This window comes from Natator depressus, chromosome 12, assembly GCF_965152275.1.
Source record: "Natator depressus isolate rNatDep1 chromosome 12, rNatDep2.hap1, whole genome shotgun sequence".
NCBI lineage: Eukaryota > Metazoa > Chordata > Testudines > Cheloniidae > Natator > Natator depressus.
This window is the reverse complement of record NC_134245.1, coordinates 34,827,705-34,840,521: the sequence shown is the minus strand read 5'-3', so window position 1 is coordinate 34,840,521 and position 12,817 is coordinate 34,827,705. Positions and strand designations below refer to the sequence as shown.

Genomic DNA, 12,817 nt, shown 5'->3' with positions numbered 1-12,817 from the left:
GGATATAGTTTTGACTAAAAATTTTAAAAAGGCTGCTGATAAACTGAAACTTAGAACCAGAATCTCAGCTGGTGTAAATCAGCTTCATTTACTTGACTTCAACAGAGCTATGCAAATTTCTAGTTGTTGAGAATCTGGACTACAATTTTTTCCTGTTACTTTACATCTAAAATGACATAGAATAATTTAGGCAGGATTGGGGCCTCTCTCTCTATTTAGGACCTAATCCTGAAAATGCTTATGTATGTGCTTTACATTATTACCATGAATAGTCGCACTAGTCAATGGGACTACTCACAGTAGCAAAGGTAAGCATGTATATAAGTGTTTGCAGGATCAGGGATCTTAATGATAAACTTTTTATATTTAAGTTTAGAGGTATCTATTGAAAATGGGAATTGAGTGAGATAGTGAAATCAATTTCACTAGTATTAGAACTGTATATTGACAACTTGCAGATGGCAGAGGCTTAGACAAGGTAAAAACAAAAACCTCCAATACATTTCCTTTAAGCATTTCAGTCTGGAGTGAACTTGAACTGCGATGCATGTTTTTATTTACAAAGTTAGATACTCCATAATGTCAGAAATGATTTTCATATGTAAATGGATTGTTGTGTCAAATAAACGGTTTCATGGTTGAATTTGCTCTTAAAATGATAGTATCATCATTCAGTAGACATTGTAATAAAATTTAGCAAATGAGCACTTAGCAAGGAGCTCAGTCCCAGGCAGTTATTTTGTACAAAACAATATTTTTCCTTTGTCTATTTTGAAAACTGTGCAGCTTCATTTAAAAAATAAAAATCTGAAGGTGGGTAGAAATCACCTGAGCAATTGAATGATCTGCCTGACTTTTCACCAGTTATACTGGTAGCTTGCTTTTTGCTGGGATTGTGAAACTTTACTGATTCAAATTACAATTCCTAAAGTGTAATTACATTCTATTTCACTTTCTGGTTTACAGAAACTAGCACAATAGTACTGTGTTCAGGTTTTTCAATGAAGCCGGGGAATTTTTTGCATGTTTAAATGTCATGAAAACATTTTTGTTCATGCTGGGTTTTATAAAATCTGATTTCAAGGAAGATACGTTTTTGGACCCGAACTACTTGCTTACCTACCTTTTGGATCTAAACTCAAGTTTCTGTCTGAAGAAACATTTCTATTTTTAAAACCAACAAAACACTGATGCGAGTACTTGTTTTTCCTGAAAAAATGAATCTACTTAATGAGTCTAACTTTTAATAGAAAGTTCTCACTTACTTCATGATGGCACTTGTGGGTGAGCAATGCATGTAGGCACATTTTTAAATGGCTTATAGTTTATGTAGAAACAAATTGTGAGAATAAGGAAAAGGGCCAATCTAGAGAGTTAGAGTGAGGGGAGGAAAAGCATTTTATACTTATGTAATTAAGGTTTAAATATTGGGCCTGATTCTATGAGGTATTGAGACCCAGAGCCTCAAAGGTATTCAGGTGCTTATTTCCCATTGAAATTAGAGGGAGGTAAGTCCCTACATACCTTTGAGGATCTGAGCCTACATGCTGTCAATTCCCTCTGCTGCCTTCAGTGGGAGTGGGAGGGCATGGATTAGTGTTCACGTCACACTATCCATCGGTACCTGACCCAAACTGGGGAAACTAATGATCCAACCAGGGGACCAAATATGGTGATGAATCCTGGCCATGCGCCACCTGAGGTGAACACTAAGAAGTGGAAGTGGAGCTTATTAAGGGGTTGATCCTATACTTTTGAAGTCAGAGAGAATTTTCCCATTGAATAGTAGAGATGCAGGACCAGAACCAAAGGCCTCAATCCCGAAGACACTTGCGCATCTGCTTAACTTTACTACCATGAGTAAATCCATTGATTTCAGTGGGATTACTCATGCTAGTTAAATTTAACATATGCTTAAATGTTTGCAGGATCAGGCCCTCGGTGGCTTGCTGGACACGCTCGTTACCTAGCATGGTCACACCTCTCATGACAACTGTTTTTTAAACTAATTGAGCTAGATAATTTGGGGGGGGGAAATGTTTAAAAAAAGCTCCATCTTTTTGGTTTCATTTTGTCCACTCTTTTTAATGAATGTTGCTGTTTGATACTCTTGTCTTTCGTTCAGACTTAAAAAGTGATTTTTTTAAAAAAAGAGATCTTGTGAAAGGTGCCAGTTTGACACCATTTAAAGCTGCAGTACCACTATCAACTGAGCAGATACAAATATTGGCATGTTGTACGTGCCAGTGATGAAGCGGAAAAAACAAATATAAGGGTGAGAGGGTAGCACCTTCTCCATGATCATTCATTCCTTAGCCTGCGGATAGCTCCAACAGAAATACCAATTGTGGAGGATGTTAAAAATTAACAAGCTCCAAATCTGACCCATTGACAATGGAAAATGACTGCAGCAAGGACCCTCAGACTTGGTTCTGTAGTAGAATACTTTTTTAAAAAAGAGAAATTAAATAAGTCAATAGTATCTTAACAGCTCTTCCTATGTTTTTTTGGTATTGCATCCTCAAGGTAAGTACTTAGCAATTTGGGATTTTGCCCCCATATTTACAATTAAATTAAATTTGAAGACAGACATTGATTTTGATTAACATTGTGCATTTGGGGGGGAAATTGATTAAAATTAGATGTGACAGTATCACACAAAATTGTCGAGTATTTAAGAGCTGTGACAGTGACACTAAAATAAATTGAACAAAACATTCCTCCTGTGCACATTTTACTGCAATTTTAAAGAAATAATTTAGCTGACTGGATCAATATTACCTTATTCATTAAATTGAAAATCCACAATCATATTACAGAGAAGGGGGGAAAGGAATAATAATGCAACAGTGCAGTCTTTCAAAAATTTGATATTTGTTCCAATATTAAGTCTAAGGCCTTGCACTGAGCTCCATCTAGTTGGCCCCTCTATCCCCATGTGGGGGCACACTGAAGTTAATGAGGCACCTTGTGGGCATAGAGCAGGGCATCACTTCAGAAAACTTCTGGGGATGGCAAAAATAGATGAATGCTTGCTGGCATACGGGTTAAGATCAAAGTTGGGGGCAGGAAGTGGAAGCCATAATGGAGCATAGTGACCTATAAAAAGCTGGGGGGTGGGTAAATGGATCTCTGGTCCCATAGCAAATGATGCCCCTGGCACATAGGTTCCCATAGAACTCATTGCAGTATCAGGACCTAATCATTTAGGGCCCAATCATGTGCTCACTTAAGTCTATTCTGAAACTCAAATCTGAGCCAAACACTTTAACGATGCCACTATATGTGCTTTTAAAATAAACTCATGTGGTCTAATGGAAACTGTGTCATGGAGGAATAAATGTATTTCTATATGATCATAGAGCCAGATGCCAGGTTCTGATTTTCATCTCATGACAGGGTAAATCAGGAGTAACTTTATGGAAGTCACACACCAGTGTAACACCATGAGATCTAAACCAAGCTTTGGCTGGGTATAAATGAGTAATCCCATATTTGCTGTTCACCTTAAGTTTTTATTAAGGTGATAATATTAGCTAATTGGCTGGAATTTAGTGAGAACACAGTTCATGGGCTATAAAGCTTGCCCCAGCTTTGAAAGAGTCAGTCTGGCCTGGGAAGGTTCGGGTTAGACAGAAACCTGCTCCAGGTTTGGGAAATACAGCTAGCCTGCAACTAAATTTAGCATGCGAACCTTACTCAGAGGCTTGCTCTTGTCTGGAAAGGTTGATGCCTGGTCTACACTAGAAAATTAAGTTGGCTTAACTATGTCACTCAGGGATGTGAAAAAATCCACCCCACTGAGCAGTGTAGTTAAGCTGATTGAACCTCCAGTGTAGATAGTGCTAGGTTGACTGAAAGGGAGGTGGATTACCTATGCTGATGGGAGAACCCTTCCCATCAGTGTAGATAGCGTCTACACTGAAGCACAACAGCAGTGCAACTGTAGCATTTCAAGAGTAGTTGAGCCCTGAGTTTAGTCTGAGGGTCTGACAGAGGGACTCAGCAGCCTGAAAAGATTTGTTTAGCCCAGATAAAAGCTTGTTGCAACTCCAGGGGCTTTTACTTTAGCAGGTGCTATACTGTTCTGAGGTTGCTGTGGGAATTTCTGTAATTCGATTCAGTTAACTTTAGATTCTGTCCTCACACACTTTAATAGATATTTATTTTCCATATTTTAATGCTCCTGAGTCTTGTTACCTTCCCCCCTTCAATTATTGGAGTCTATGACCCACACTGCACAAATGTGAGACTGCTGTGACAATCTTGTTTTCTGTTCTGCCTGTGTGACCCTAGTGTGTTGTTTTAGAAACATTTAATTACATTTCATAATATAACTAACAATAGTTTGCTCTTGTGTATTGCTTTTCACTAGCATAGATGGCTTGATCTTGCATGGGGACAAGCATCCTCAGCTTCCAGTGAAGTACAAGGGAGTCAAGGACACTCAGTGCCTCTCAGGATCAGATCTATGGGGCCCAATACTGCTCCCAGTTATGTTAATAGCCAATTTACACTGAATTAAAATTGGGCCCATAGACACTGCAAGCAATAAGCAGTGTCTATGGGCCCAATATAAGTGCCAGGCACTAGGAAAGCAAAGATACTGCGCTATCTGGGTTTGATGGAAAAGAGACATAGAACTGTGTGTGTCATGTACATCTTGATAGAACTACAGCCCAGTTTGTTTTATTATTTTCTTCAGCATGACATACAGGAGGGGCAATCAAAATCAGCTTGGCAGAATGTGCATGAGAACTGTCTCTGGAGAGATAAGCAATTGATCAAAATCACATTCTCTGATCTCTTGGGGCCAAATCCTGTTCCCATTAAAATCAAAAAGAGTTTTGCTATTGAGTTCAATGGGAACAGGTTTTGACATTTGGAGAGGAAACAAAAACCACTCAAGCAAGGTGTGCGTATGCCACAAATATCAAAGGTTGCTGACTCATGTGAGAAAGTCAGACATCTGATCTTTGTCCATTGCAAGGGAGAAATCAGCAATCAATGAGGTTAGAACAGTCTCTGTACCATATCCAACTCATAAATCCATCTGCAAAGGATCAAGGAAATATGAAGGCTCCAGATTACATTAAAGTCCTCAGTCCCTTGGTTAGAATGCTCCCATTAGTAGATGTTCATAGTCCAGAGGCTGCAGCAGGAAAGAGGCAAAATGGAGATGTTTCAAGGCCAGGGCCTTTTAGCTTCTGCCAAGAGCCAAGTAAAAGGAAATCTGTTCTCACTGTGAAAGATGGTGTTTGGAGTCACATGAGCAAGTTACATGTCTATCAGCCCAGCCCATATTCTAGTTAGAACAGTCACAAAAAGTCCATTAAATGTAGACAGGCATTTTCCAGGGTCCACTGTGAGCTAAGTGTTCCTCAATGGGCCATTCAACTTGACTCGTCTCTTCATGTGCTGGCTAAATACTTTGTGGGCATTACCACAGCAGCAAGCAAACATTTAGTAAACATATCTAATATTCATAACTTCAGATACCAAGATGAATATACATGCATAGAAAGAGAATAATCATAAGTACCAGCTATTTAATGTACATGACAATTGCCAAAAGAGAGTCTGAAAAATCACAGCACGTACCTGAGACCCTCTGTGCCAGCAACATGCCCCACTGTAGTTTTGTTATCGGTTATGTAACAACAGAGATGGAGCCAGTGACAGGACACTGTTTAGTCTACAAGGGCAAGGTTAATTTTTAGGTGTTGTGACACAGCTCAGTCCTTACCTCCATGGGTCCCATGTTTCCTGGCAGATTTAGCAAGCCTCTGAGGCTCACTGTGACCCTCCACAGAACCCTTCTCTCTAGGGAGAAGGGTCACAGTCTACAGAGCCATTTCATCATAAGCCAGCTAGGGAAGCAAGGAGAAGCTATCCTTCCTTGCACAGTCTCTGTTGTCTCCCAGTCTCAGTGATTAATTGGGGGTAAAGGGCAGGGAGCCCGGGTCCACCCTCTACTCCAGGCTCCAGCCCAGGGACCCTAATAGTATCAGCTATGGTAGCTGACCTTTTAGAAACATGACATGTACAATTCCCTGGGCTACTTCCCCCACAGCAGCCCTCACTGCCTCAAGCTCTACTTCACCCTTACCTCAGGGCCTCCTTCCTTGTACCTGATATGGTCTGTACTACACAGTCTCTCCAACAGCACAACTTCCTCCCACAGCTCCTGACATGCACCCCCACCTGACTAACTGGGAGGCTTTTAACTAGTTTCAGCCAGCCCCTGATTGGCTTCAGGTGTCCCACTCAACCTAGCGTTCTCCCTGCCTTCTGGAAAGTTCTTAATTGGCCCCAGGTGTCTTAATTGACCTGGAGCAGCTGCCATTTCACTTATCCTGGTACCAGGGATTTGTTTAGCCTGGAGCTAATATATCTATCTCCCACTACTTTTCTATAGCCATCTGGCCTTGCCCCATCACACTGTTAACTTTTTAATGTTCATCAGCCTGGTATGTGCTGAGGTGGTTTAGCATAACACAGGTTTTTAGGTTTGCAAATCTGTGAATCTCTGCCTCTTTGAGATTTTATTATTAATTATTATTATTTTGCTGGTCATAATGTGGGACGTATCCTCTCTGCCCTCTACTCATGAGGTTATGTATGTGTCTTGTAGCACTCGTCTGAACACCAGTTGGAAGGAATTTTTTTTTCAGTAAGTGTGGACTGATTCTTTTCTCTTGGAAGGCATGCTTTTTTTTCAGGTACACACTGATTGATTAACACAGAAAACAACTGGGGCTGTTAAACTTTCTTCAAATTGAACAGAATATTAAATTCAGCTATATTTTCCAGTACAGTGATGAAATGGGTGTTTGTATATACAAACATCAACATGCTTAACTACTCACTTTCCCTCCAAATATGTAGTATTTCAGTCTGTTTATATGGAATATTGGAATTGTGTGAGGAGCCATTTCAGCATATGTTTGACTTACTAAAAGTCAAATGTTAAGTAGAATTGTATCCTAAACGCATTATGGTATTATACCCAAACATTGCATTTCAATGGGAGATTCAACTTCCTTTATAGGAACAGAACAGACTCCCGAAACTCTTACCACAAAAGTGGTTCATAGTCATGCAAACAGTCCTATTGTCTTCAATGGGATTGATCAAACGATTAAGGGTTTACAGAATTAGGTTCCAAGTTTGTAAATTGAAATTGTTCTGGATGAAACTGACAATGCTTGAGCTGACAGATCAGAAGGACCTTCATTCGAATAAAGGTGGGCAGATGTGTGATAATTCCTAGCTCGGTAGTTAAGATGAGCTAACTTTCAGCAAAGTTCTTGGCAGATTCCTGAGGCAGCTAGTTTAAGGCCATCAGTGTCCGGCATTATAATCTTCACTTATAGTTTTCTCACCCACAAAGCTGGAGAATGAGGCATTTGTTTTCTTTGTTTTGCTGCTCCAGTTCCAGTTAACAAAATGCAAGTTAGACTATTCTGGCTGAAAAGAAGAATTCTATGTACACTGGGGACAACACTTGATTCCTGTCAGCCTGGGCTGACATCAGAATCCAAACATCCTCTGGTCAGTGCAAGCAGAGGCATTCCTCTAATGATTTGGACTTGATGTGATGCAGTATGAATGTCATGGATAATTCAGACCAATGGGGAAAAACAGAATCAAAAACACTGTTTAAACACCTTCCATCCTCCTCACCCCGCCCCTCTTGAAGACTCCTGACCAACTTAACAGCACAATGCATATGCTAACAAATTTAAACAAAGCTTTTGTTAGCATATGTATTGTGCTGTTAAAGCCATATAAAGAATGAATGCCCTCACTAGCCACGTTCTGCTCCTTTAAAGAGCAGAATGCAGCCCCACCCCACCTCCAGAGAAGGGGGCTAGCCCCAAGTCTTTCGGCTACCCCAGACCTGCTAAAAATCTCTTGCTGGTACTGCGTACTGGAGGGTGCCGCCCGACTTGCCCTGCTGCCTGGATTCCCTGCAGCGCCGCACCTGCCCGAGGTTCAGGGGTGGCACCAGTCACTTCCACCCGAGGCCCTGCCCCTGGCTAGGCCAGAAGCCAGAGCTGGGAAGTAGTAAGGGCTGCCCAGGGAACCCAGGCCGCTGTGGGGAACCCCGGAGTCCTAGACTCTCCATCTGCCCTGGGTGGCACGTCCCAGGGAGTGGGAACACCAGCCCGGGGCTACTCTTGAGCGTCCCCGATGTTCTGCAGCGCTGGTCACCGCCTGTCTCTGGCATCTGGCTTGGCCAGGGGGCGGGGCCTTGGGGGAAGAGGAGGAGCCAGGGGCGGGGCCCCAGAGGGGGGTGGGGCTCTGGTATATGTCCTGTTTTTTCATTTTGAAAACGGAGTCCCCCTCGAAGGGAGGCGAGGAGGGGGTAGCAGCCATGAGTGGAATGTGCGGGGAAGCAGGAGGTCGAAATGGCGGCTCATGCTACCTGAGGAGAAGGACACAGCGGGGGAAGAGGAAAGCGGGTGGCTATAGGGGAAGGAGGCAACAGGGCAGAGCCCTGAGGGGGAGAGACTCGTAAATGGGTGCGGAAGGCCAGGTCTAGGGGAGAGGAGAGGAGAGGCGGAGTGCGGCCGTTGCTTCCCCACCCTGGGGGAAGAGCCACGTCCTACCGCTCCTTTAGCTTTCCAGGCCACACTCAAGATGGCGGCCAGACGCAGTTAGGACGCACGCTAACGCCCCGCCCACTCCCTCTCTGATTGGCTGTCGCCGCCAGCAATCTGCAACGCCACCCAATCAGCCTTTTTGTTTGGCTGGTCCCCGAAAACGTGCGGCCTAGCACTGCTACGGCGTAGAGAGGAGCCTGGCGCCGCTGGCCGAGGGGTCCCGGCCGGGTGCAGGTTGGCCAGCATGAGCCGGCTGGGCCCTTTCCTGGTTGCGCCGCGCCTGCTCCGCCGGTCCTGGGTCCTGCCGAGGCGGCCTAGCGGCGTCTCCATAGTGACGGGACCCTGCGCGGGCCTAGCGGGGTCAGGCGCCGCCGCCTCCCAGTGCTCGGGCCCAGCGGCTCCGAGCCTGGCCATGGAGGAGCTGCTGAGCCGCTCCGTGCCCCCGCTGCCCCCCTACGAGACGCGGGAGAAGGCGCCGCCGCCGGCCGAGCTCCGCAGCGCGGAGTTCATGCGCTCCTACAGGGCCCTGGAGGCCGGGCCCCCGCGGGCGGAGCTGCTGGCCCGCCTGGCCCGGGACTTCGGCGTGGACCACGGACGGGTGGCCGAGTTCAGCGCCAAGGTGCTGCAGGCTCGGGAGCAGCAGAGGGAGCCGGGCGCCCTGCTCCAGGCCGAGGACCGGCTCCGTTACTACCTCAGCCCCCGCTACCGGGGCCTCTTCCAGCACCTGGGCCGGCTGGAGGGCGGGCTCCGCTTCCTGATGGAGCTCAGGGGCGACCTGGTGGAGGCGCTGGCGGCGCGGCATGCGGAGGGGCCGCACGTCAGGGTGAGGGGAGGAGGGGCACGGGTGGTGTGCCATTGGGTCGCGGGGGGCAGTGGGGCTCCTAGGTGCCGGGCTGATGAGAGGGGGGCCCAGAGTTCGTCAGCCCCCTCCCCCCCCGTTTGTGTCAATGAAGTGAAAAGAGAGGAGGTGGGCCCCAGCGAACAGGATGTACCTTGGGCCCCAGATTTCTCTCGAGGGGCCCGTCACGGCAATACAAATAATGATGAGGATGGTGTGAGGGGTGGGAAACCCAGCACGCTGTGGAGGAAATGGTGCATTGATGGACATGGTATGGCATGGCACCGGGAAGACCAGCTGCCCGTGGCATAGGCTGCAGGTGGGAGCTGTTGTGTCTCTGCCAGCGGTTAGATGAGCCAGGAGGAAGGGGAGCCATTGGCACAAGGCAACACGCTTGTGGAAAATAACAACAGGACGTAGCAGGACGTCCTGCAACTTGTGTGAGAATTTGCATTTTGGCAGGTGGAATAATTGGCTTGGTATGACATAACTGGTGAGGTGAATGTACTCTGATTCCAAGGATGTGCTTTAGCTACATTGGTACAACACACAGGGTATGTCTACACAGCATTTTGAAGAAAGCCTGCCAGCTCGGGTTGACACGCTCAGGGTAGTGGAGCTCAAACGGGTGCTTTAAAAATAGCTGTATAGACAGAGTCTTGTAGCTGTTTCTAAGCTTCAGAGCCCAAGCGAGTGGTGTGGGCGTCAGATCTGGAGCCGCAACTTCAAAGAGTGCTGTCTAGAGAACAATTTGTAGAGTACTAGCATGAATACCATTAGCCTGAGTATGTCTCAAAGGCTCACTTCAAAATGCTGTGTAGAGGTGTAGTATAATGTTAGTGAAGCAAGATGTTAGGAGGAGGTGTCATCCTGAGGTGTCTTGGCGGTGGCAAGCCAGCCCAAATGCCTGGGTCTCACCGCTTGGCAGCAACATGGACAGTGCTATTTTTAGCGTGCTCTCTCAAGTGGTGCTAGAATGTGTCTGTTACCAAGGCTGGGAGGCATGCTCCCAGTGTAGACATACCCTAAGAAGCTACTACAGGAGAACCTCAGAATTACAAACTGACCAATTAACCACACACCTCATTTAGAACTGGAAGTACACAACCAGGCAGCAGCAGACACCCCCTCTTCTTCCCCTCTCCCCCCCACAAAAAAACCCCAAGTACAGTACTGTGTTAAACATAAACTACTAAAACAATAAAGGGAAAAAGGGAAAGCAGCATTTTCCATTTGCATAGTAAGGTTTCAGAGCTGCATTAAGTCAATGTTCAATTGTAAACTTTTGAAAGAACAACCATAATGTTTTATTCAGAGTTATGAACAACCTCCATTCCCAACGTGTTTGTAACTGAAGTTCTACTATATAAGTGTTAGCTCTGTCTCTCATCTGAGGCTTTAGTTTAGTCTATTCTCACTTGTTTACTACAGGAAACTAGATCTGAATTCTGTTTTATTTCTTTTACATAAGATGCACCTGTTAAATGTCAAGGAAATCCAAGGATTGCATATATCTCCAGAGTTGCCTCTCTACAAACTTCTTAATAGAAAAGAAAAAGAATAGAGGGAGGGCAATAGCTGAGTTTTAGTGTCTAGAGTTGTTAATTTTTAAAAAAATACTGCGCTATAGTTAGAGCTCTATCTTATTGTTTTTTGACTGGTCTTAACTAGTGAAGTCATGAGCTGGGCAAGGCTTGTGAATTTGAGCAATAAATGAGGGAAATATATCCAATTCTGGGACATGTGTACACGTGCCTGGGATGTTTGTGAGGAATTTGTTTGAAATACTCTAAAATATATACATATTTTAGCATGTTTGGATAGTGTTGCAATTTTAAAACAACCACTTTAATGTTTTTGCTCATTTGTTTCTGACACTTGTGGATAGAGCCTTGCACGGGTGCAAAATTTATATCCACGGATGCAGATATCCACAGATATAAAGTGGTTATCCGGGGAGTTGCAGGGCTCTACCAGGAACTGCAATGGCAAAACCACAGGAGATGCAGACCACTGGATGGAAGGGACTCCTGTCCGGGAGCATATGAGCTGCTTGCACACACTAGCGTGACCAGGGACAGCTGCTGGTGAGCCTGGTGCCCACCCCGGTGAGCAGGGTGGGGGGTCGTACGGTCACTTCAGAGGGACTGCCCAGGATGGGCGCTGGCTCTTGCGAGCGACAGCCTGACATGCTGCTGCTTTTGCTACTGCATTTCCTGGTAGAGCCCTGCAGCTCACCAGATATCCACTTTATATCCATGGATATCCGCATCTGCAGATATAAATTTTGTATCTGTGTAGGGCTCTTCTTGTGAATACATGTCAGTGTATCCTCATCAACCAGTCAGACTGCTCCATTAGTTCATTCTTTTAAAGATTGTTTTAATGATTGAAATTTTAAAGATAGTGTGGTAACTGCTGGTTTTTGTTTACAGTTCTGCAACTCCTGTTTGCTCAATATGAAACTAATGAAACCTTCTGATGCATATTTCCTTTATTCCCTGCAGGATGGGCAAACTCCATCCTCTAGTAAATTTTATGCAGTCTTTATAAAAGCATTTTTTTCCCTGCAGTTCATGGCTCTGCTTTTTCCAGTTGGGGCCTTATGTCCAAATAGCTGGCCCATTGATTAATGAAATCTTATTTCATGTGCCAGCATTGTAATTCTTATTTTTGCAATTCCCTTCCCCCCCACACACCTTGGTTGATAATGTCTCTGATTAGTGATCTGATATAGCTAAACTCATTAAGTTGACAGGAGAACAGTGGATGTCTCAATGTGATTTGTTTGTTTGTTTTTAAATGGGTGGGGCACATCCCTCCTATTTTTTCTAGGTTATTATTGGCCGCCTTTCTTCAGGAAAATTACTTTGGCGCCATCGTATTATGCATTGGTTCCTTCAGTTCAGTAGAGAGGATTCATACAATGGGGTTTCGTAACTCAGCCCATGATATCTCTGTTTAAAGCTGAAATTATCTTGACTTGATTTTGATCACAAATCTTGTTGAAAAAAACAGAGTTCTCTTGGAAATGTTTATTCTCAGTATTGGTTATGACACTGGGATGGTTCAGTAACCACTGATCCTAGTCCGGCAGACGATTTAAAAAACAACTGTACTGCCCCCTATTGTCTTCCTCTGAGCTGAAGGAGGAGTGCTAGACTATAGAAAAGGGCACAGAAGAGTCTTCTCAGAACTTATGGTAAGGCTGGTAGCTGGATTCTGCAATACTAGAACTAAATATGTGACCATTTCTCCATCAAAATCTTTACAGGTATTGTTTAAATGGAAGGATGGCAGACCATTTAGTGATTATTTCTCTAGCACAGGTGCACTGCTATTGAATCATTACTGTAGTAGATGGTGAAAT

General features: G+C 44.7%; 1 protein-coding gene across 1 annotated transcript in view; it reads left to right on the top strand.

The window, feature by feature from the left end:
* Positions 1-8,765: 8,765 nt before the first annotated feature.
* Positions 8,766-12,817, top strand: part of MLYCD (malonyl-CoA decarboxylase) — a 51,366-nt gene continuing 47,314 nt past the window's right edge. Inside the window, exon 1 of the mRNA XM_074968839.1 lies at positions 8,766-9,432. Within this exon, the coding sequence (XP_074824940.1) occupies positions 8,854-9,432 (579 nt within the window). The 5' untranslated portion in view covers positions 8,766-8,853. The remainder of the gene's footprint in view (positions 9,433-12,817) is intronic.